This window comes from Castor canadensis, chromosome 1 (assembly GCF_047511655.1).
Source record: "Castor canadensis chromosome 1, mCasCan1.hap1v2, whole genome shotgun sequence".
Lineage (NCBI taxonomy): Eukaryota > Metazoa > Chordata > Mammalia > Rodentia > Castoridae > Castor > Castor canadensis.
The window spans coordinates 203,158,349-203,182,557 of NC_133386.1; the positions used below are offsets into that span (position 1 = coordinate 203,158,349).

At 50.6% G+C, this 24,209-nt stretch overlaps 2 protein-coding genes and 1 non-coding gene across 7 annotated transcripts; 1 reads left to right on the forward strand and 2 right to left on the reverse strand.

Annotated features, from left to right (window-relative positions):
* Positions 1-65: 65 nt before the first annotated feature.
* B4gat1 (beta-1,4-glucuronyltransferase 1) lies at positions 66-2,312 on the reverse strand. Its single transcript, XM_020164737.2, has 2 exons — positions 1,128-2,312; positions 66-916 (listed from the first exon to the last, which is right to left on the reverse strand). The coding sequence occupies exons 1-2, from the start codon at positions 2,181-2,183 to the stop codon at positions 725-727; spliced, it is 1,248 nt and encodes a 415-aa protein (XP_020020326.1). The 5' UTR covers positions 2,184-2,312; the 3' UTR covers positions 66-724.
* Positions 2,313-2,777: 465 nt separating this feature from the next.
* On the forward strand, positions 2,778-2,859 carry Trnas-gcu (transfer RNA serine (anticodon GCU)). Its single transcript has one exon. It is a non-coding gene; the product is annotated as a tRNA-Ser (tRNA).
* Positions 2,860-12,134: 9,275 nt separating this feature from the next.
* Positions 12,135-22,213, reverse strand: Slc29a2 (solute carrier family 29 member 2). Of its 5 annotated transcripts, none has more exons than XM_074049579.1 (12): positions 21,424-22,212; positions 21,098-21,179; positions 19,267-19,427; positions 18,957-19,099; positions 18,541-18,675; positions 17,825-17,940; positions 17,526-17,610; positions 16,149-16,285; positions 15,805-15,910; positions 15,620-15,705; positions 14,576-14,775; positions 12,135-13,244 (listed from the first exon to the last, which is right to left on the reverse strand). In XM_074049579.1, exons 1-12 carry the CDS (start codon positions 21,861-21,863, stop codon positions 13,133-13,135), a joined length of 1,803 nt encoding a protein of 600 aa, XP_073905680.1. In that variant the 5' UTR covers positions 21,864-22,212; the 3' UTR covers positions 12,135-13,132. The 5 variants fall into 5 exon arrangements, with proteins under 5 accessions (XP_073905680.1, XP_073905689.1, XP_020020446.2 ...); XM_074049588.1 differs by having other exon boundaries at positions 18,957-19,096; positions 21,424-22,210; XM_020164857.2 differs by having other exon boundaries at positions 18,957-19,096; positions 20,985-21,179; positions 21,424-21,485.
* Positions 22,214-24,209: the final 1,996 nt, after the last annotated feature.

The window sequence follows — 24,209 nt, forward strand, 5'->3', positions numbered from 1 at the left end:
TCGCGTTGCCAGCAGAAAACCCGGTGCCCCCGCCCCTTAGCTTAGGAGAGTAACAGAGCCAGCTGTGGGAGTGAACACTCATTTATTTACACATTGTCATCCGAAGGCAAATATCCAGCCCAGTGAAGGCACAGATCTCAGACTGTCATCCACAAAGCCTGCAGATCCTTCCCTCCAGAGTCCCAGAGGGCGGAGGCCTGGGAGAACCAGGCTTCTGCCCTAGAGCTAAGAACTAAATTCTATGCTTTCATCTGATTTCTTTCCAAAAGGCCCATTTTATTAAGTACTCAGATTTCTCAACTCTGTCCCATTCATACATTTTGCTCTCCTACTTACCCACACACCCGCCCAAGATTGTTAATAATAATAACAATAATAATACTGTAATAATATTAATACTTCACATTTGTACGAAGCTTACAGAATGTTTTCACATAGAGCATCTCATCTGAGCCTCCCAACAGTTCTGTGAGGTAGGTTTTCTCACCTCCCTTTTGATAGACGGTGTAACCGAGGCTCAGAGAGGTAACAGGATTTGCTCAAGGCCACACAGCTAGTTAGTGGTAAAGCTAGGACTCGATCCCAGCACCCCATATTCAAGTCCAGTGTTCCAACACCACAGCTACCTCTGTAACGTGGAGTGACATTTCTGACTCCAGTCAGGCCTGAGGGGTGGCCTCAGGAGCTAGAGGCTGAGACTTCTCAGACTAGGGGAGGAAAAGATTCAGCAGCGACGGGGAGAGCTGGGGTACTTGGCCTTCAACTCCTGTTTGAACTGGCGGTAAAGGATCTTATTGTGCTGATTTTCAGCCTCCTTCTGGGGATGGAACTTCAAGGCTTCTTTGAAGCCCTTATGAACCAGGAAACCTTCGTTCAGCACCTCAAAATCAAACCCTGCCACGTGCAGCTCACAGGCCTGTAGAGGGAAAGATAGGTCAGCAAAGTTTGATGACAACCCCACAGCCCAGACGGGCGTCCCTAAAGCCATACTCTAGCTTCCTCATGGAACCGCCACACCACCCAATCACTTTTCGAACTATTATCCCTCCTACTTTATTTCTTCCTTCCCATACCCAGACTCCACCACCCCTTATGCCCAGTCCCCCTGCCCTCTCCCTTTTAGGCACCTGGCTGATTCGATTGAAGCCGTACTGCCGAAAACGTTCGTCAAAGGTGGGCACCTTGCCTCCAGCCACGTAGAATGGCTCCCAGGGGTCCTGCCAAGGCACCACATAAGCAGGCCTCAGCAAACTCTCTTCTGGCAGGTTGACCCAGCGGGAGTAGTTGGTGGGCGCTTGGCAGGGGGTGCACAGCCCATAATAGAAGGGCCTGACCTCGCCGACCTGGTAGAGCTGAAGTAGCTCTGTCTTGCTCATGGGCATGCGGCGGGCTCGGCGGATCTCGAAAGCAGGCACTACAAGGGCCGTGCCCCCCCACTGGTTGCTCTGATCTAACATTTCTCGAAGGCCTCTCCAGAGGCCCTCGCTGGGCACCATGTCCACATCGATCACCAGGGCATAGTTGGCCCCTTCACGAGCTAGATTCCTAAGCAGGTTATTGGGGTAGGAGACGTTAGTACCCAGCGCATAATTGATCCCTGGCTGGGCCACCCTGGCTAGCTTATCGAAGACCTCCTGGCAGGACCGCAGCAGGGCAAATTCCCCAGGCTCTCGGGGATCGGGCACAGCGGCCTCATAACGCGAGGGGCACACGAGGTGCATGGCAACTCTGGCGCGCATATCGGGGCAGTGGCTGCTCAGCGCGTAGGCCAGCACCGTGGCCAGCTGCGCCTCCTCCTTGGTGGCCGCGAACACCGACACTGACAGCGGGCCCTCCCAACGCTCTAGCAGGCCGGACAGATGCAGCAGGTTGTCCACACTGGCATGCGTGGCCAGGATCACATCGTTGGGGTCCATGGTAGTCTTCAGTAGGCCCCTGTAGACGCGATAATCACCGCTGGCATCCAGGACCCCTCCGGAGGCCAGCGCGGTGCGGAGCTGCGCCTTGACCTGGTCCACGGAACGCGGGGACGGCGGGAAGAACTCGAAATATTGGTCCTGCTCCTCCTGTCCGTGCAGACCGGAGAGCAGCGACAGGTACAGCAGCTGCAGCATCGCCACCAGCATGAGCGCGGCCAGCAGCAGCTGGTAGAAGGCGCACCGGATGGCGTAGGACATCTGCATGGCTCTCGGGGCTTGGGGCTCGAGGCGCACAGCAGGGACCACCCGGCCGCAGCTTCTGCCTGCCCTTGCAAGCCCGGATTTACCGCAGCCAACCGAGCGCACCCGAGGCGAGCCGAGGCGAGTCGAGTCCTGAGCGCAGCCCCGCCCACTGTCCGCCCCGCCGGCCTCTGGCGCACCAGCTCGCCCTCTGGAGGAGAGGAGGAGGTACTGCATCCGCTGCCACGGCGCGCTTTGCAAACGCGGGACCTGTCCGCGGTCCCGCCTTGCCCGCCGACCCCGGGACGCCCACCTCTCCCTCCGGGTCAGGATGCAACCTCCCCTGCAACCAAGCACGTCCCGAAACCCCGATGCGCTCGCCCCGACTCAGGGAGGGGAAACCGTGGCAAAGTTCGACTGAAGATTTAGCGGAGGATGGCGCGATTTCTGGCTGAAGCGAGCAGAAAGGAGATAAAAAACCCTCCTTTTTTTTTTTTTTTTCCTACGTTTCGTTCTTCCCTGAGTCCTTCCAGATGGATATTTAGAAGTGGATGGCGGAGGCCGGGACGTGAGGCGAAGATGAAAGATAAGAAATGTGGACAAAAGTATTACGTGTGGGACGAGGTGGCCGAGTGGTTAAGGCGATGGACTGCTAATCCATTGTGCTTTGCACGCGTGGGTTCGAATCCCATCCTCGTCGGTGCTGTTTTATGGGGGAGAAGACCTCTTCATTTTCCACATCTTCGGCTTCTGGCCGGAGTAACAAGGTGAAGAAAACTGAATTTCGGAGTGCGAATGGAATTCGGTCCAAGTTTGTGCCCTGTCTCTTCATCATGTGTTTGGGTATTCAAACTCCAGGTGTCAGAACGTCCAGGGCAGGGACGGGGGCGGGGAGGAGGGCGAGGGCGGGGACGGAGACGGGGGCGGGGGGGCTGGACGTGTATTTTTCTTGCTCTCTAGGACAGCTCAGAGCGGGAGCACTTAAGATTGGCACTGAGGTTCTGGCCAGTCCCCCTGGGGTGATGGTGTTTGATCATTTACATAGTTCTCTATTTGGCATTCTGATTTGCTTCCTCTGTGGCTGTTTTCAAAGGGTGGAGACCTTCCATCCACACACCTGCTCCCCAACACACACATAAGCAGAAGGCCTGGAACATCCCAACTCCATCCACTGCACACTGAAGGTACTTAATAAGTGTTTGAGGATTAACTGAACCATGGCCTTTAGGAGAGACCATGGGGGAGGGGGAGGAGCAGGCACCTGCATCCCTTAATCAATTATATGTAATAAATATGGCCAGGCCAAATCAGGGGCCACCTATAGGGCTGAGTGCTGTGAGTCTTGGGAAGGGGCATTTGGACAGACAGGGAGGGCTTCTAGTGTCAGGATCCTGTGTTTGTGCCTCTGTTCCACAAGCAGAAGGGGGCCAAAGATGAAGTGTAACCAGGAGACCTGTATTTCATAGCCCAGTGCAGTAAACCCAGGGACAGCTGCTTCTTCCAGGGGCTGTGTTAGACACAGCGCATTGGGCCCTGCAGACACAGGTGTTACCTTGTAGGTTTTCACTGGGAACAAGTGCCAGGGGCAAGGAGAAAGGTCAGTGCAGGTTCCTTCAGCACAGTCCTTGTAAACTGGAGGCTCAGAAGGCAGACATGGCTCATACCTATAATCCCAGTTACTTCAGAGGCACAGATAGGAGCACTGCAGTTTGAGGCCAATCCAAGGAAAGTTAGCAAGACCCTATCTCAAAAAAAAAAAAAAGCTGCATGGTGGTGCACCCCTGTAATCCAAGATACTCGGAAAGTGGAGGTAGGAGGATCACAATCTTAGGCCAGCCTGTGCGAAAGCATGAGACCCTATCTGAAAAATAAAGCAAAATGGGCCATGGGATATGGCTCGAGTGGTAGAATGCTTGCAACGTGTCCCTGAGTTCAAACCTTAATACCATCAATTAAAAAAAAAAAAAGAAAGAAAGAAGACTGACTTGCTGCTGTGTTGTTTTATTTGACCTGATCAATATTTAAAAATATCAATTTGAATCACATTGAAGATTTTGTGTAAAAATTCACATTTTTAACTTGTTTTATTTCATTATTATTATTATTGTTTCTTTGAGATAGGAACTTGCTATGTGGGCCAGACAGGCCTTGAACTTGAGATCCTCCATTCTTCAGATTCCTCAGTGCTGGGATTACAGATATGCACCATTTCTGTTTTAAATTCTGGAAGATCTGACACTAATAGACCTGCATTCCTGCAGGTTGACAATTGGCCAGAGTACCAGAGTGACTTCCCCTTTTGCCAGTCTGTTTGCCAAAGTCTCAACCCTGCCTCTTCCCTGTTCATCACTGGCCTTTTGACCATTTGGGCTTCGTAGTGATGTTTCTACAATACCCAGTTACTACTAAGATTCACCTGGTCACCTGCCCACAGCCCTCCTCCCTGCAATGCCAGCTGCATAGAAGGCATCAGTGTGTGTTTGTTGAATGAATGAGAGGATTATGAAGTGTCCCATAGGCCCCTCATGTAGGAGAGGATGTAAAGTAGGGCTAGGTCTTGGTGAGGTGTCTAGGAAAGCCACATGGAAGGCCCAGAAGGTAACCAAAATCCTGTAACTGTGGGCAGAGGCACCTGGCTGGGGAGAAGACTGGCTGTGGCAGCAGGAGACATGGGACATTCAGAGACTAGTGTTAAGAGCCAATTAGTAATGAATGGAGCTGGGGTCTGTGAGTGGAGGTGGCTCACGCCTATAATCCAAGCTACTCAGGAGGCAGAGATCGGGAGGATCACAGTTTGAGACCAGCCCAGGCAAATAGTTCCCAAGACCCTGTTTTGAAAAACCCTTTCACAAAAAGGGGCTGGTGGAGTGACTCAAGGTGTAGGCCCTGAGTTCAAACCTTAGTCAAAAAAAAAAAGGCTGCCTGGAGGCAGAATTCTCTTTTCCTTAGTCTTCAACTGATTGGAGGCCCACCCACATTACGGAAAGTGTGATATTTTGATACAATAAAAAATACATATTTGGCTCTGCCCCTAGTTTCTAGACGCAGAGCTTCCAAATTCATTGGGTTTTCCTGGGTGATAGGAACATCAGTGTTCTAATGAGCAAGTCCTGGTGGCTTCTGGATAGCTCAGATGGGAACTGGTTGCCAAGGGAACCAAGCACGTGAGTACAGGTTTGCAACTGAAGATTGAGTTGATCACCACTGGTCACTGACGTAATCAATTACACTTGCCTAATGAGGTCTCCATACAAATCCAAATGGACAGGGTTCAGAGAGTATCCAGAGAGCTGAACACATGGACATGCCAGAAGAGTGGCCTGAGCCAGACGGCATGAAAGATCTGCACCCCTCACCCATACCTCTTCCTCTGGTTGCATCCTCTGCAAGATCCTTTATAACAAATGGGTAAACTCAGTGTTTGCCTGAGTTCTTAGTTCTACCAAATCAATTGCACCCTACTAGGGGTTGTGGGAACCCTGATTTGTATCTGATCGATCAGAATATAAGTGATATCCTATGACTTGGGATTGGCACCTAGTTGGGTGGGACTGAGCCCTTCACCCATGGGATCTGATGCCATCTCCAGGGAGACTGATGTCAAAACTGATCTGAATTGTGGGACACCCAGCTGGTATTCATAGGAGAATTGCCTGGTAGGAATCCTACCAGAATGTGAGAAGAATCCTACACATTTTGGTGACCAGAGGTGAGGTGTTACGTTGAGTGTGAGAATAGACAGAAAAGGGCTTGGGATGTAGCTTAGAGGTTGAGTGTTTGCCCAGCATGCACGAGGCTCTAGGTTCAATTGCTAGTACTGAAAAAAAAATTTTAAAAAGAGAGAGAATAGAGAGAAAAAAAAGGTTTGTTTCTTCCTTCAGAGAAGGAAATCTGTTTTATTTATTGTTCTGATTCACAGGCTGGGGCTCAGTGCAGTGGTAGAATGCTTACTTAGTATGCAGGAGGCCCTGACTCCATCCCCCACAACAAAACCTGAAAAATCTACTGATGTGAATTGTTAATTTCATCTTTAAAATATCTTCACAGTGACAGGTGTTTGATGAGGTATCTGGGGACGGAGGCCTAGCCAAGTCGACACATAACATTAATCATGACAAGACTCTCCTGCTTCCTGACTCAGGACCCTGGGCTCCTCCCACTTCACTCCCTACAGCTCCTGCCAGACCCCAGACTCACTGGTCCTTCCCATCCCACCCCAGCCCCTTTTCGGGGCTCTAATGCTTGAGCCACTCTGCCAGCCCTTTTTATATTGGTTATTTTTCTTTCTTTTTGGTGTACTGGGGCTTGAACTCAGGGCCTACACCCTGAGCCACTCCACCAGCCCTCTTTGTGAAGATTTTTTTTTTCCTGATATAGGGTCTTAGGAATTATTTGCCCAGACTGGCTTCAAACTGTGATCCTCCTGATCTCTGCCACCTGAGTAGCTGGGATTACAGGCGTGAGCCAAAGGAGCCCAGATGCATTAGTTGGGTATTACTTTATGGCTGGCTGGACTCTGATTCTCCTATCTGTGCTTCCCTACCTAGCTAGGATGACAGGAGCGCCACCACACCCAGCCATTGGTTGAGATAGGGTTTTAAGAATGTTTTGCCCAGCCAGGCACTAGCGGCTCACACTTGTAATCCCAGCTACTTGGGAGGCTGAGATCAGGAGTATCATGGTTTGAGGCCAGCCTGGGCAAACAGTTCACAAGATTCCATCTCTAAAATAACAGCAAAATGGACTGGGGGTGTAGCTTAAGCTGTAGAGGGCCTGCTTTGCAAACACAAAGCCCTGAGTTCAAATTCCAGTCCCACCAAAACAAAACAAAAGAATGTTTTGCCCAGACATGCTTGAGCCACCACACCCAGCCTAGGATGAAATATTTTCTGCGTCACACAAGTTGATGCTGGGCTGTTTGTTTCCTGTTCCCTGTGGCACCCTGAGGTCTTTGGAGCTACTTTTCCTGAAAATTGGAGTTGGAATTCCAGCTCCGCTGTGTGGTGTTGAACAAGCTATCTCTTTTGTTTACTATCCTTTTTTAAAAAATGAAGTGAAATGCACATAGTATCAAATTAACCATTCTACAGTGGATGACTTGGTGACATTTAGTCTGCGTACAATGTTGTGCACATTTAGCAAGTTCCAAAACATTTCCACCACCCCAGAGGAAACCCTGGACCCATCAAGCAGTCACTCCGCAACCCCCCATCCCCCACTCCCTGGCAACCATTAATCTGCTTCCTCTCTCTCCCTCTCTCTCTCTCTCTCTCTCTCTCTCTCTCTCTCTCTTTCTTTCTCTCAAGCAGTAGGGCACCTCCTTTGCAAGCATGAAGCCTGGAGTTCAAACCCCAGTCCCACCAAAAAAGAAAAAAAAATTCTAGTGGTTATGAAGTAGTGAAGCAGTTGTGTTTTTGATTTGTAGTTTCCTGTGACAAATGATGTTGAGTGTCTTTCTGTGTGCTTGTTGGCCCCTGTATATTTAGAAATGTCTGTTTCAGTCCTTTTGTCTGGGTAGTCCTGGGGATTGAACTTGGGCCTCTAGCTAGCAAATGCTCTGTGACACCCCCAGTCCTTTGTGCTTGGGTTTGTTTTTCAGGCAGGGTGTCACACATCTGATTTATCCTTTCCTTGTCTGTATACTTTCTTCGTGTTTACTGTGGGGATTACAATTAACTTCTTAAATTCATAATAATCTTTGAATTAATGCCATTTTAACTCCAATAGTATACAAAAACTCTGCTCCTACACAGCTCTATCCTCGTCCCTTTATGTTTTTGTCACAAATGCACTGCAACCATTAATATATTTGGAATTATTTTATGCGTTTGTCTTTTAAAACATCTAGGAAAGAAAAGCCACAGACCAAAAATACAGTACTGAATTTTGCATCTGCTTGTGTAGTCACCTGTAGCAGTGTTCTTTATTTCTTTTCTTTTTCTTATTTATTACTATTATTATTATTATTTTAGACAGTCTCGCTATGTAGCCCAAGCTGGCCTTTAACTTTCAGCCCTACTGCCCTACCACCACATGGTGGTTGCCTGCACCACCACGCCCGGCAACACTTCCTTCATCTATCTTATTTTTGCAGTGCTGGCAATGAACCCAGGGCCTTGTGCATGATAGGCAAGCGCTCTGCCACCGAGCCACAAGTCCAGCCTTTTGATTTCTTCATATGACTTTGTCCTACTGTCAGGTAGCCTTTATTTTTACCTGGTTATTCTCTCTCTTTGTCATTTCTACTAGTGACAGGCTTCTTAGTTCTATTGATCTGACTGTCAGTGTCTTCATTTCTCCTTCATTCTTGGGGGATATAGACCTCATGGTTTACCATTATTTCTGGCACTTTAATATGTCAGTCTTGGTTTTTGCTGAGAAAATCAGTTGTTAATTTTATTGACAAATCTGTACATGATGAATTGCTTTTTGTGTGTATGCAGTACTTGGGATTAAACTAAGGGCCTCATATTTGTTAGGCAAGCACTCTACCACTTGAGTCATGTCCCCCAGCCTTTCTTCATTTATTTATTTATTGGTGGGATTGGGGGTTTGAACTCAGGGCTTCATGTATGCAAAGCAGGCACTCTACCACTTGAGCCACACCTCTAGTCCTGAATCTTGTTTTTGAGATAGGGTCTCACTAACTTTCTCCGGGGCTGGTTTCAGACAGTGATTCTCCTACCTCTGCCTCCCAAGTAGCTGGGATTACAGGAGTATACCACCACGCCTGGCTGTCTTTCTCTTTCAACAGTTGGATAATAAAGTGATACAGTATAGATATAGATTTGTAGTACTGGGGTTTGAACTCACGGCCTCACACTTGCTAGGCAGGGACTCATCACTTGAGTCATGTCTCCTAGTCCTTCCACATTTTTTATTAGGACATATGAATTGTATAGTACAGATGGGGCTCATTCTGATCTCTGATCCTTTATTTATTGATTTAATGGAACTGGAATTTGAACTCATGGCTTCACATTTGTGAGGCAGGTGCCCTACTGCTTGAGCCACACTCCAATCCCTCTGTTCCTTTACATTGTGGTCAGTCAGCAGTTTTTGTTGTTGTTTTTCTTTACTTTTGAGTCAGGGTCTCACTCTGAAGCCCAGGCTGCCCTTGAAATTGTGATCCTCCTGCCTCAGCCTCCAGAGTGCTGGGATTATGGTGTGAACCCCCTCTCCCATCTCATCTATGTTTTCACAGAAGCTTGCTTGAAAAACCAAAACTAAAAATGGAATGAAAAAAAAAAAAAAAAAAGAATGAGAAGAAAAGCTCTTCCAGTCTCTTCAGAGTTCTCTGTGTTGGCGTTCTCCTTCAAGTCTTAGGGAGAGAAGTCATCCAAATCCAGGCAGAGTAGCTCCATCTTGCAGCAAACTGCCATTTTTGCTCTTCTGTGTACTGAAGCTATTTGCCAGACTGCAGCAGAATAAAGCTGCCCTTTGCAAGGACTGACAGTGTTTGCTGAGATCAGCAAAATCACCAATAAGGGCAAGGATAGAGTACACGTAAACATACAACTTCCCAGCCCGGCTCAGAGCTCAGGCTCACTTCAAACCTCAGTTCCACGAAAAACAAAAACAAAAAAACAACCCAGAAACAACAGCAACAACAAAAACCCATTAACGAAATCGTAAGCCGGGCGCCGGTGGCTCACATCTGTAATCCTACCTACATAGGAGGCAGAGATCAGGAGGATCACGGTTTGAAACCAGCCCTAGAGAAGAGTGCACGAGACTCTATCTTGAAAAACAAATCACAAAAAAGGACTAGTGGAGTGGCTCAAGGTGTAGGCCCTGAATTCAAACCCCAGTACTGGTGTGTGGGGGAGAAGCATACAACTTTCCCAGAATCTGGTTTTGTCTGTCTTGTTATCTGAGCCTGTGGTCAGTCCTACTGTGTTAACACTAGGCAGTGCTCCAAGTCCAGGTTTGCATGAATTCTGAGTGATACCAAAAGGAGTCTCGAGGTGTGGCTCAAGTAATAGAGCTTTTGCTGAGAGGTCCTAGTTCAATCCCCAGTACTGCCCCCCCACACTCCAAAAAAAGGAACTTGATAGGCAGGGGTGGGGAGGACTGGGGAGGGAGGGTGTTGGTGAAAGCTGGCCACCACCCTGTAAAAACCCCAAATAAGCTCATTCCTCATCAGCCTGGACTTGTTCAAGTCACTCTTTGGGCTGTCCACACTGAATTTTCTACCTAGAAAATTCATATAACAAACATCTAGCCATGTTGTTTACAACTCTGCCTTAGCCTTCATTTCCTGGGTGTGGGCTTAAAGATCAGCCAGAGGTGAGAGTTTAGGGTCTTCTCAGGTCTCTCTTCTCAGTGTGCATCTTATCCTCCATGCACATGATTTAACTGATATTTGAGGGGCTTTTCAATTCCCCAAAGAACCTCTCTTCCAGATCTGATGGGCAGGTTGGGTTGGAAAGGTGGAACTCCAGGCTGTGACATCAGAGGGACATCTGGCTGTGAGGTCCTTTTTCTGGGACCATCATCCACTGCTCAGACCAACCCTGGGCTTGCTACAGGTGACAGTAGCTCCAGTGGGATTCCTGGGACTACCTGGCCTGCAAAGTGTGTGTTTGTTGGGGGTGGGGGTGGCGGTCTGCCAAGTCTAGGGAGCTTTTGGGTATAATGCATCACCATCTCTGAAGGTGGAGGATAAGGGGGTTCAGCAAGTGTTGGGGACTTGCTTCATCAGTTCCAGTCAGAGTGTACAGCTAAATCTAGTGGTCTTTGCAAGAGCCTAGCCGAGGATCTAAGCCCTGGCTCTGATCTTACTCCATACTTGGCAAGTTCCAAGGACCCGCTGTCTGGATTCGCACCCCGGACCCTACAACAATCTATATGCGCTTACCCAAGTTGGGTTAAATGACCTCTGTAGAGGCAGCCACCCATGCATCTCCTGTGTCCATCCTCCTCTCTCCAGGTTGCTGTCTAGGTCTCACTGCTGCAGGAAGAGACCCACTGTGACCTCTCTGCTCCTTCCCCTTCCCTCTGGTAACTGTCCACATGCAGCTACATGGGGTCTTTCTGAAACACAGATCTGACCAGCTAAGAACTCTCCATTGTCGCTTTTCTTGACTGCAGGACCAAGTTCAGATCCCGCAACCCTGTACATAAGGCCCTGTCTCATCTGTCCCCAGCCAATGACTACTCTCATCTCATCCTCTTCCCTTCCCATCTCACCTCCTAAAGCCCTCCTCAAAAGTCCCCACTGCATATTTCATACCTTCCACACTTCTGGCACTTCCTCCACCATGGCCCAGAAAACTCACTCCTCCTTCAGGGCCCCTCTGGAGGGGGAGTTCTGTTTCACATGCTTCTGCAGGGCCTCACAGACAGCACTTGGTCTCCCATGGCCTTGGGAGCCAGGCGATTGTCAACAGTGGTCAAACCCTCACTTGGCATCTGCTCTATGGTTTATTTTGGCTGTCAAGTTCATATCTTGCCTCACCTCTTTTATGATATCAAAAAAGCCTGTGGCTTCGAAGCAGGTGCCCTGTGTTGGCTCAGCAGCACTAACAGGTGCTCAGTGCCTGTTCAAAGAAGGCAGGAGTCAGGAAATCTTGCTTTTCTATGGAGGAGGTAGTACATGTGTATGGAGGTGAAACAGGCCTCTTCTTCATTTATCTGGAACACTGGCTATGCTGCCAAAACCCTGCCCAGGCTGAGTGCCTCTCAAGGCTAAATTTCTGGGGAGGCAGTGAGAACCCAGGCTAATGGAAGGGGACAGTGATAGTGGTCCATTCCAGCCAGGTGCTCTGCCCTGGAGCACAAAGCTTCCTAAAGATCTCTGTGGTCCCCTTAGTTGTCACGTAGCCCAGAGGACCCAGCAGAGATGCCCAATCCCTGCCTTCCTCAGAGCCTCTGTCACCCAACCTGTCAAGTGGGTACAATTATTCCCACCCCACCCACCTCACTGTTATCAATGCAGCTGACGGCACATTGGAAATAAAGACTCTGAACACATTATACAAGTGAATGGGTTGTTATTCGGCCCAAAAGCAGGGTCAGAGGGAGAAACAGGGCAAAGATAGAGTAAGTGCCTAGGACTCTTCCGGAGTCCCTTGAGGAGAGAAGCAGGTGATAGGCAGGAGGAACAGCACCTAAGGGAGGAGGGAAATGGGGGCTGCACCACGGACCGGTAACTTTCCCTTGGGACTTGGTTTCTTCACCTGTACAACAGGGAGGCACAAGCTCTGCCCCACTCCTTCCAAGAGCCTCATCGAGGCTTCAGTGTGAGAGGGATCAAAGAGCTTTGCAAACTGTAAAGTACAGTACATAGATGCAGGCTAACTGCCATCCTGAGAGCCAGGCCCAGCTGGGCTCTGGGGAGTGGGGACAGTTAGTGTTGGCCATGAAAACACTGTTTGAGGCTCAGAGGCTGGTCCTTCGAGCGCCTTCAGATCCTGACAACTGTCCCCCTCAACTTCCCTGGCACCCTTTGCTCTAAGTGGGAGAGACTTGACCATGGGGTCGCTGGGATCTGGGGGAAGGTGAAGCTGCTGTCCTGAACTGGCCCCACCTCCTACTCTGAACAGAGGCAGAGGCCGTATCAGCACACTCTCAGCAAGGATTACTGGAGGGTGTGCTCCCTGGGATCAGGAGGTGGCTTCTTAATGAACAGACGCAGTCCTGATGGCGGGGAAGGCCCTGGCCCTGCATCCTTCTTTCCCCGATTGTCATCCAGCTGATGTACTCTTGTGCATCTAGGTGCAGTCAGTCCCTCTGCATCCCATTCTGTTCCTGGGTTAGGGGTAGAATGATGTCTGGTGGATTCTTCCCTGCAGCACCCCAAAGTGGCCATGAGCTAGAGATGGAGAACTGCTCCTGCCCTCTCCTGGCACCTGCAAACCAAGGGCCTCGGCCCAGCAGAGGCCAGAGCCCAGCATGTCATTCACATGGGCTGGGTCTCAGCTCCAGAAGAGGTGCCAAGAACAGGGCTGTTTGGAGCCCCGATGACCCCTTCAGAGCAGCGCCTTGAAGAGAAAGGAGAGGGAGGCTCCACAGGAGAGTCCCAGGGCCAGGAAGAAGGTCATGAGGGCACCAGCCACCTCCCTCTCATGTGGCAGCACTTGCCTGGAACACATAGAAACAGGAACTCTTAGCAAACAATAGGCTGAACCCCAGAGCCAGCCTCTAGGCCCTCAGGTCACTATAACTCAGCCCTTCTCTGGATTTCTGTTTCCCAGAGGTTGCTGGACAAGATCATTTCTCAGGTTTTTTTTTTTTTTTTTGGGTGGGACTCAGGGCTTCATGATTGCAAAGCAGGTGCTCTACCCCTTAAGCCATACCTCCAGTGAATTTTGCTCTGGTTGATTTTGGAGATGGGGGTGTCTTACAAAGTATTTGCCCATGCTGACTTTGAAAGATTCTCCCAGTCACCTCATGAAAGCTGGATTGTCCCCTTAAACAATATGAACTTCTTCAAACCATCTTGCAAACCAGAACTGAGATAATGATAAACCAGACCACACCTGTGACCAATTCTCTTTGTTATGTGTACCTCTGACCTCTTGCCCCAACTCTTCCTTGACTTAAACCTAAGCCTTTGTGGTAATACCCTGAAGATGGGCTGAAATGCTTACTTTCTTTCTCTTTTCCCAACATAGTCGTGTTGATTGAAATCCTTGCCTGCCTTTTACCATTACTTCCGTTTGCTTTCTTTAAGGCAAGTGACAACATCTGACATGTGGCCTTGGCTTCTTTTGTTGTTGTTGGGACTGGGGTTTGAACTCAGGTTTTCACACTTGGAAAGCAGGCACTCACTCTATCGCTTGAGCCACACCTCCAGTCCATTTTGCTCTTTTGGAGATGGGGTCTTAAGAGCTATTTACCTAGGTCGGCCTAGAACCTTGATCCTCCTCATCTCTGCCTCCCAAGTAGCTAGGATTGCTGGCGTGAGCCACTGGCGCCCCGTCATTCTCCAGGACTTTAGGGGCCAGTACAGAGTTCTTGATTCCATTACATTCCTTCTCAACAAAATGTCCCCAAACTGGCTCTCCCTGTCACCTTTACTCTCCTGACATTCTCAGTTCCACAGCCCCTAGATGAAAAAGTGCATGAACTCTTCTTTTGATAAAAACTAGTTCCCTTTCAACTGAAAATGTTAGAGCTAAATGGGCTCTAAGGGATGCTGGTTCCACTCGTTTATTTACAGACAAGGAAACTGTGCAGCCCACTGAGATCCCAGAACTAGTGCCTGGGCTACTTAGGCAAGTTCCACCCCAGCTGCTGGTCTGGGGTCAGTTCAGCAGTGACAGCCTGGGCCTGAGCCACTGGGTGGCACAGTGAGTCCCGCAGCCAGTAAATAGGGCTGGCCAGGGCAGGGTCCCTCCCCTTCAGTTGATCCTCCTCACAGGGCTAGCACCCTCTCCACCACCAATCTCCACCCCTCCCATCCTCCAGACCTGGGTGCCAGGCACATGGTGAGGGACACCAGATAGCCATTGGAAATGGCGAAGAGTAGCATGAAAGTGATGAAGTAGGCGTCCTGTGGGAAGAGGATGGGCAGCCGGGAGCGCTCAGGCACATGGCACAGCATGAAGAGTGGTATGAACAGGAAGCGCAGGCACACCAGCAGGGGCAGCAGCCGGCTGTCCTCATCTGGCTGTGGCAGAGGCTCGGGTGAGTGTAAGGGCTAGGTCTCTGTGCCAGGGACATCTCAGGACACTCGCAGGATAGACCCAGCAACTGTCCCCTGACCTCTGCTCTGACCCGCCCTGAGCCAGTGAGGACCCGGTGCTGGGTCGAACCTCAGCCTGTCCTGAGCTGTTTTGTGATCTCTCTGGCAGAATTGGAAGAGACCTTAGACCAGTCATGAATTTCAAACTTGGTTCCTCAGGGCACCCCTAGGGGTTCCACAGTTCCCTTTGGAGCACATAGGATTTCTTTACCTCTTGACTTTATTTATTTTTCTTGGTGGCACTGGAGTTTGAACTCAGGGCCTCAGGTGCTCTTACTATTTGAGCCACTCCTCCAGCCTGTTTGTGTGATGGGATTTTTTAAGATAGAGTCTTGCCTATCTTGCCTATTTGTCTGGGCTGGCTTTGAATTGCAATCCTCCTGATCTCTGCCTCCTGAGCTTGCTAGGATTATAGGTGTGAGCCACCCGCACCCAGCTCACATGTGATTCTTTGATATATCTACACATCATGTAATTCCCAAATCAGGATAAGTAAATCTGTCTCCTCGAGCCTCTATGTAACATTCTCCAAGCACTGAAGGCTCGGCCTAGGCTGGACACAGGGGACACAGGTCACCTGGATCTGTCTTGCTCTGGAGGAGCTCCCTGGCTTGCAAGTACACTCCAAGGGCCAGCACTCACTGCCACTTGGCATGCTGTGAGACCAACTGGACTCTTGGAAAGTGGCCTTTCTATGCTTTTTTTGTACCTCTTGTCCCTAACTGCTTCCTAATCTGTCATCCGGCCCAGCCCCAGCATGCTTGCGCACCCACAGGAAGTAGGAGGTCAGGCTCCGGCCCAGCCAGTCCATGACATTGAAGAGCAGGAAGCAGCAGATTGGGTTGAAGAACTGACCTGGGGGAAAAGAGAGGGCTGGTGGTCCCCCTGGTCCACCACTCCTCCTGTGCTTGCTGCCCTCCCCTCCTCCATCCTCTTCTACTTCCCATCACTTACTCCATTTCCCAGGACTGGTGAAGCTGGTCACCATGGCTGTGATGGCCGGGAAGACCGATAGGGTGACTGTGAAGACCAACACAAGGCACAGCGCCGTCAGCCAGATCTGGGAGGCAGAGGCGAGGGTGTGAGTGGGTAGGGCAGCCCCTAGTGCATCCCACAGCTCCCAGCCCTCTCCATGAGCAGGTTCTGCTGTGTTCCTGACTCACCAAGACCCAGAAACCTTGGGGTGGACAGCAAGTACTAAGGCCCCATTCCAGGCTGAGTCTCTAGTGAGGTCTGGAGAGGGTTGTCCCTCCCATCTTTCCCAGGGATAGTGGTTGGGGGCAATTGTCCAGCCGAACCTTCCAGAATACAACGAAGATTGAAGGTTTTTCTGGCTTCTGGGGTTCGTCTAATTCTGGCTCTGGTTCCTTCTCAGCATCAAGATTCAGAGTCAGGACTATCTTCTGGGGACTGTTGGGAATTCCATTCTTCTCATCTGGATAAGAGGGAAAGCTGAGGTCATGCCTGGGACCTGGGTTTCCTGACAGACAGGTCCAAAGGAGTGAGATTCCCAGCGCTTAAAACATGGCCCCCTTCCAGCCCAGGTACAGGAGGAGAATTATGTGATGGCAACATGTTATTTTTTAATTTTTTGCCATGCTGGGGATTGAACCCAAGGCCTTGGTCATACTAGACAAGCCCTCTACCTCTGAGCTATACCTTCAGTAACTTGAGACAGGGTCTCACTTTTGGAGGTGTGGGACTGGGGATAGGATCTCCATATGTAGTTGGACTTGAACTCAACTTGTAGCCCAGGCTGTCTTTGAACTCATGATCTTCCTGCTTCAGTTTCCCAAGTGGTGGGATTATAGGTAGGTGTATTACCATACCCAGCCCATTTATTTATTTATTGAGCACATGCATGTGCCAAGCATCTTAGCTGGAATCCTTCAATGCCATTACTAAGGCTAGAGGCGTTAAATGACTTGTCTAAGGACAAAGCTTGGATGTTGCAAAGTTAAGATTCAAAATTCAGAAGTGTTAAATCTAGAGCTTGCATACATGAAGCTCTACTGTCTCTCCCCTAATCCACCCCCCCCCCCCCGCCTTTTTTGGTGGTACTGGGGTTTGAACTCAGGGCTTCACGGTTACTAGACAGGTCCTCTAGCACTCGAACCATGCCTCCAAGCCCTTTTACTCTGGATATTTTGAAGATACGGTCTTGGCTTGAACCACAATCCTCCTATCCACCACAGCTAGGATGACAGGTATGCACCATCACATCCAGGTTTTTTTTCACTGAGATGGGGTCTTGCAAACATTCTTTTTCTTTTTCCCTAGGCTCTCCTGGAACTGCTATCCTCCCAGGTAGCTAGGATTATGGGCCTGAGCCACCCACATCTGGCTGTCTTCCCATTTTATAGAAGAGACAACTGAGGCTCAAAGGACAGCAGGGATGACTTGACTTGAAGCTGAGTCTAGTGGCTCAGCTCTTGGGGGCTGAGGCAGGAGGATCATGGGTTGGAGGCCAGCCTGGGCTACAAAGTGAGACCCTGTCTCAAATTCCTACCTCTCTTCTTCCACAGAAAAAGGAATGACTTGAAGCCCATGGACTTCCCTTTGTGATCTTCTCCCTCTAATCGCACAAAGCTCCCAGGGATGGGGCTCCAGTTGGGGACAGAGGCAACACTCCACAGAGGAGCTGGCCACATCCCCTGCAGGGTCCTATGGCTTACCATCCTGAAGGAGCTCAGTTTTGGTCTCTAACTCATGAGCTGGGGACTGTGATGGCTTCTTGGCCAGGTAGTAGCGAGCAAACTCCTGCAGAAGGATTAAGAAGTGTCAGCTCTGCTCGAGGTGAAGTGTCTGGATTTCTCCCCACACCACTGGCTTTCAGGCCGGGGTCCCCTGGTGGTCAAATCCTTTGGGGAGATCAGGGCTGAGTGCAGGTCTCCTCTGCCTCCCCTGGCCTCTAGACTCAAGGCTGTATGTAAGATGTTTTGGAGTGGGGCACTGGACCAAATGACAGGCTCACCAGGTGGGGCAGGCTCAGGTAACACACGATGGACATGAGGATGCCCACACAGGGCGTGATGAAATAGCCTAGGGCCGCAGTCTGGGAATCCGCGCCACCAGTGGCAGAAACTTCAGCTGTAGAGGAGAGGCGGTTGGTCCTTCAGCTCCCACAGCTCCTGAAACTCCTGTCCTACTTCCCACAGTGCACTTCTCAGATTCATCTCCTAGCCTCTCCCCCTTTCCTTCACTGACAAACTCAGGAATCTTCCACAGGACCCTAGCCCTTCACCCTCTGACTTTTCCATTTGTGCCATTTTTGTTGAACACCTACTATGTGCCAAAAGCTTCCTTTTGACTATGGGCTCATCACAGACTGAGTAGGGAGCTGTATTAACTACGTGTGTGGGGAAACTGACCCCGCGAGGTTAAATGTCTTGTCCAGTGCCTCTAGCTAATGAGCACTGGACTGAATTTATATGCAAATCTATCTGAATCTCAAACTAATCTTCCCCGCCTCAACCTCAGTCCATCAGCACATAGCAGGGTAGACCTTGGCCCTGGCCCCAAGTTCACTCAGCCTCACTTGGTCATTCTCCCTCAGTGCAGCACCCAAGAGCCCTGCTCCCTAGATCCAATCAGCACTTTCCCATCACTCCATCGCCTATCTCCACCCAGAACCCTAGCATCTTCCTGCCCACATTCTCCCCAATCTGAGAGTCCCCCAGGTATACTCACTGGCCACAGACAGGAGCTTGGCAAGAGCAGCAAAGATCCCAGCCAGACCCTGGCCACTGAGGAAGAGGGTGCTGTAGGTTGACGGCATGGTGCCCAGCTGCCCAAAGAGGCTGCCCTGAAGCACTGCACAGAAGGCTGTAGAAAGACAGACATGGGGCTACCTCACCACCAGGCAGCCTCAGGCCTCCCTGGAGGAGGCGTCAGCAGAGTGCACTCCCTCTCCCCATTCATTCCTTTTCTGAGGTGCAGCCATTGGTCTGCAAGGCCAGTGGCCAGGAATCCTGCTCTTAGATCTCTGAGGGGCCAGGATAAGTGGCTTTTCCCCTCCCTCTGGGCTTAATAGTGCTGGCTTCCTTCTTGGATCTATTGGGCCCTTTCTGTTACAAGGCTGGGGTGGGAGGGGAAGAGGTACTCACAATTGATGAACCAGACAGAGGCCATGGTGATGGAAAAGAAGGGCCCAGGGCTCATGTCCACCTTGACCAATGCTGCTGTCAGGGCAAAGAGCAGTAGTATGCCCAACAGACTGCCCAGAATGCGCACCGACTCAGGGATGCTGCTTGGAAGGAGGCAGATGGCATCAGATAAGCCTAGGCTAGGCAGGGGGTACAGCCACAGGCAGGGCAGTGGGGCTGGGGCCAAGGGAGGGAGAGCTGGGGAAGGATGGAGGTCTTCCTGGGCCCAGATGATGCTGTGGAGGCAGTAGGGAGTTGGGGGGTGTCTCACCACTGATAGAGAAAGGAATTAAGGAGGGTGAAAAGTAGCAGAGGCAGCTGGGACAGCAGTGTCACCCAGTTGTTGAAGTTGAAGGTGTCTGTAGGGCCCGTGTAGTTGGTGCTCAGAGTCCCAGTTGTGCTGTTGACACCTGCCAGGCGCTCCTGGAAGTACTGTTAGATGGGGAGATGGTGTAGAGTCAGGCACACCTCCCTTACCTTCCCCCTCCACCTGTCCTCATACTTGTGATTGCTTGGCTGCAATCACAGGACTGTCTCTTGTCCCCAGCATGTGGCACCTAGTTGGAGATCCATGGATGTGCAATGAATAGAATGACTGAAGTCTGAGACAGAACTCAAGCCCTAGGAACCCCCAGCTCAGGCCTTGGTGTATCTTTGGATCATCTCACCTCTTTGGTGCCCTGGTTCCAGCTCTACATCCATTCAGCCCATGGATCTGCTTAGGCCAGGGTCTGGCTTAGGTGCTAGCCCTCTGCATTCTCTCTGGAACACACGCCCTGTCACTCCTCTACTAATCTCTGTCTACTCTACCTGCATTTCCCTATTGCCTGCAGGACAGAGCCCAAAGTTTTTGGAGCAGCATTTAGGGCCCTTCGCAATCAGATCTCAGTCTCCCTTTTGTCCGGTCTCCTGCTCTGTCCTGTTAAGCCCCAGCCACACCAGGCTCAGCATCTTTTTCTAAACAGGCCCTTCCTTTCTCCACTTGGAATGCCCTCTTCCCTACTGCCTCCCTCTCCCACTTTGCCTGTCTTACTCTCAACTTAAAATCTCTTTTGTGAAGCAGAAGTAATGGTCTCTCTCCAATGGTGACCCAGAACACCCTGCTCCAAGCTTGAGATAGCACGCATCATATTACAATATTAAAAGCTCTTGCCTGGTGCTGTCAAGACCAGGGTTGATTTATTTTTTGTCTCCAGGACCCAAAACAGAGCAGCAAGGCAATCCAGAGGCATTTGGGAAGTCCTTGCACTGAATATACCTGAATAACCCAGTCCTAAAAAGAATACAAATTCCACATTTCTACCTTCCTTTAAGAGAATGAATGCTCCATGAGAACAGATCCTCTCTCTGTTACAGTTCTGCCATATTCCTTCCCAGTGTCTGGTTCACAGAAGTTGCACATAAATGTGTGTTGGACAAATGAATATAATTCATATAAAGAAAACCCAAGGCTAGCTACTCAGGAAGCAGGGACTGGGAGAATCAATGTTCTAGGCCAGCTCAGACTAAAAGTTCACAAGACCCTGTCTCAACCACAAAATCTTGATGTGGTGGTGTGCACCTGTCATACCAGTTGCTGCTGGAAGCTCAAATAGGAGGATGGTCCAGGCCAGCTCCAGCAAAAGCAATACCCTATCTCAAATTAACCAGAACAAAAGGGCTGGAGGCTTGGCTCAAGCAGTCAGTCAAACACCTGCCCAGTTAAGTGTGAAACCTTGAGTTACCACCCCCTCAAACACACACACACACACACACACACACACACACACACACACACACACACACACACACGGGGCTGGATAATCCACTTTTGGAGTGACTGGCCCAGAAATAACAACAGTGGAGGTTAGTGGGTAGCTCCTTTGCAGGTCATAGACTCTCTGAGCTGGTAGCCCTGATCCTCTGGGCTCACGGCATTTCTGAAAGGTTGTCTTTCCTAGCCATGAGTTCCCTCTGAGGCTCCCTGCTTTAGTCCATAAATGAGCATACTGAGGAGTCAAAGGCGGCGTGGTGGGGAAAGTCCCTGCTGAGCCTCGGTCCAGGCGGCTGGAGGAATGGAGGGTGGTTGTGCCATGGGGCTGTCAGTCGGCCACGAGTCTCACCGGGATAGCGGTAATGAAGAAGTTCCAGGGAAGGAGGGTGCCCAGCCCCAGGATGAAGAAGCTGATTCCGACCAGGTGGTAGCTGTGGGGATCAGTAAGAAGGTCACCCGGAGGACGCACGCCTGGGCCGCTCCTCCTGCCTCCCAGGCCACCCCTCGGGAGAGCGGACTACAACCCCCATCACCCAGGCTCAGAGAGCCGAGGAAGTCGGCTGATGGGAATTGTAGTTCGATTGGCCTCAGCGCTCTGGAGCATCTAGGGGAGCGGGATTGCGCGGCCCATGGCCACCCAGCTCCGGAACGCACTGCAGCTGGTCTCCAACATACCTGTCCTGCGGGGCGCCACCTCGCGCCATGGCCGCTGTTGCAGGATGCGTAAGGCTGGGAGCAGGGGTGGGGAGGCTGCACCTGTACCTAATCGGGGCCGAAGGACGCGCCGGGGGTGTAGGGTCCCGTCTAGTCTCAGGGCCGGAACAGAGAGGTTGCCCGGGACCAGATTGTGCGGACTCCACGCTCCGCCGGCCCTGTGCTGCGCAGGCTCCGAGCTTTGGCTGCGCCTTCGGGGCGGGGACGGTAGGTGCGCACCTCCCCGCCACCGCCCCCAATCCGCGGGCTTTCAAGACTGCGGCGTCAAAAGCGTCCCAGCCTCCGGGTCTCCTGATCCCGCCCGCGCTGCGCTTGCGGCTCCAGGCGAGTGACAGGAAGGTGTCACCACCGCCCATTTCCACAGCCCCTTTCCCTAACCGCGGGCGTCTGTCCCAGATCATTCGCGTGGCGGAAGAGGAAAAGGGGGAGGGGAAGGGTGCCCTGCGCCCACCTTCGACACCCGGGCTCTGCAGCGGACGTTGCACTGGCGGCTCCGAGGTGTTGCTGGGGCTGCGCCCGCGCGGGTGCTGAGGGAGCCGCTATGGAGTCCTCGCCCAGGACGTGCGGGGAGCAGGGTCCGCGCGAGGGAAGCAGGTGTCGCGGCCTTTCGCCGGCGGTCCTGGAGGGTTGAACGGAGCCAGGTCCCCCCGGGAGGCCGAGGAGATAGACAGAGCCAGCTGCCCATGCTGGCAGAGCATCGCGGATCAGGAAGACAGTCGAACAGACCGGCCCTTGTCCTCCAGCCGGTGTCTGGCCAGAGCCAACCGTGGTGGCGAACAGAGGAGGCGCGAGCCCCGTAGGGGTGTCCGGGGGATTTATGGTGGCTGAGCTCGTGGGGAGCGGTGAGGCTAAGCAAAGACTGGGGAGGGGACCGTGGCCCTGGAGGTGAGGCCAGGCCCTCTCGCTCAGGCTGTGTGGGCTTAAAAACATTTCTCAGAGTCTCCGAGTCACATCACATTAAAAATACTGAGATACATCCAATACCCGCTGTTTTTTTTTTTCCCTGTGAAAACTTTGAAAAAATTATAAACTATCGCAGTTTCTAAATTAATTTGCTCGCACTATCTCATAGTTTACCAAAGGGCGTGGTTTCTCCTGGATGCTGGAGTAGCCAGAGGCTTTAAACCACAAATTGTCTCCATAAGTAATGACATTTTATAGCTATTTCCAGATTACTTGTGTTTTTCCTTCAGCGGTCAGTGGCTGTGTGGGGCAAAGACTGTGCTTGTTCGTGTCACTGTTTCATTATCAACATCTAGCTCCGCTGCCTGGTCCATTGCAGGTAGGCAACAAATGGGTGGCGACAAATGGATTGAACTGTAGTGATTTGCAGGTGACTTTAGGGAAAACAAGAACAGCATTTAATTACACTGAATTAAATTACACTGAATTACTTGGGAGTAACTGGCTCAAGCAGTAAGAGCACCTGCCTAGCAATATTGAGACCCTGAGTTCAAACCCAGTGCCACCAGAAGAGAAAGTTATTCTAAAATTTTCTTTCCAGCTTTGGAATATATCAAGAGAAAAAGTCTCAATTTGATTCTACTATGTTTTTAATATCTATTAATCCTTCCTGCACCCACAGTTGGTCTCGGGGCCCTCCTGACAATTTTACCTAGATACAAGTTCATAGTGTTGTGGGAATCTCAAGCTGAGATACAGGACACTGAGGCAGATTAGCAGGAAGCAACGTTTATTGTGCAGGCACAGACCCAGCAGGCTCGTGTCCAAAGGCTGAGCCCTGAGAACAAAGAGGTCTCACCTTATATACCCTTGCAAGCAGATTACAGAAGCAAAAAGCAAAGCTTAACCCACATATGGCTGCAAGTGACTTTATTGGCTGTTTTCAATCCCTCAGTGCTGTGACCCTCTTCATGTTTCAGTTTTTTAAGTTTTATCTCCCTGCTTTGTCATCCCTTCCCCCTGCCTCATTATCAGAACACAGCCTGTCTGTTTTTCTTCTGGTCCTCCTCCCTGCAACATTATTCCCCCCTTTGATGCTTGGACCTACCTAGGGTCAAAGAGCATCATCTTAATTTAGGGGTTTGTATTTCCATAGCATCATTACATGCGCGGCCGTTTTTCTTTCTATAATGGCCTCCATAATAGTCCTGATAGACCGCAGTACCATGGGAACCAGGTAGGGCAGTAAGCATGCTCCAGGACTAGGCTCATTGCCCCTATCGGGGTTTTCAATCCACCCAAGGCAGAGAACCATCCTCCAAGCAGGTCATTGAGATCCCATCCTCTCCAAGTCTGGACGGGGACATGGGCAAGCTTTCTTATTCTGTCTGTGATTTCTTCTATGACTTTTCCTTCATCATCAATCTGTAAGCAGCAGATTGCTCAGGTTAAATTTTCCACAAACTCCTCCCTCAGAAGCCAGCGAATAGTCTAAAGCCAAGCGGTTCGATAGATGGCATTGTGCATCTTAGTGCTTTGTTTTGCCAGCAAATTGAGAGCTTTTGCAGTTTCATTAGTTATAATTTCAATAACAGATTGTAGCCTGATGACACAGTTGATATATATAGGGGTGCAATACCCCCAGGACCTGTCTTCTGCCCAAGTGGCAGGACCATAGTACTGGATGATTCACTCAGGTGACCAGTCATCATCTTTCCAATTGCCAATTTGTAAGGCACCCTTTTTTTGTCTATTTAATCTTTCTTCATATATGGGGACTCCTAGTTTTTCACCTTGTCTGAGGGGAAGCAAGAAGGATGGTCTGATTGAGCATAGCATGCAAG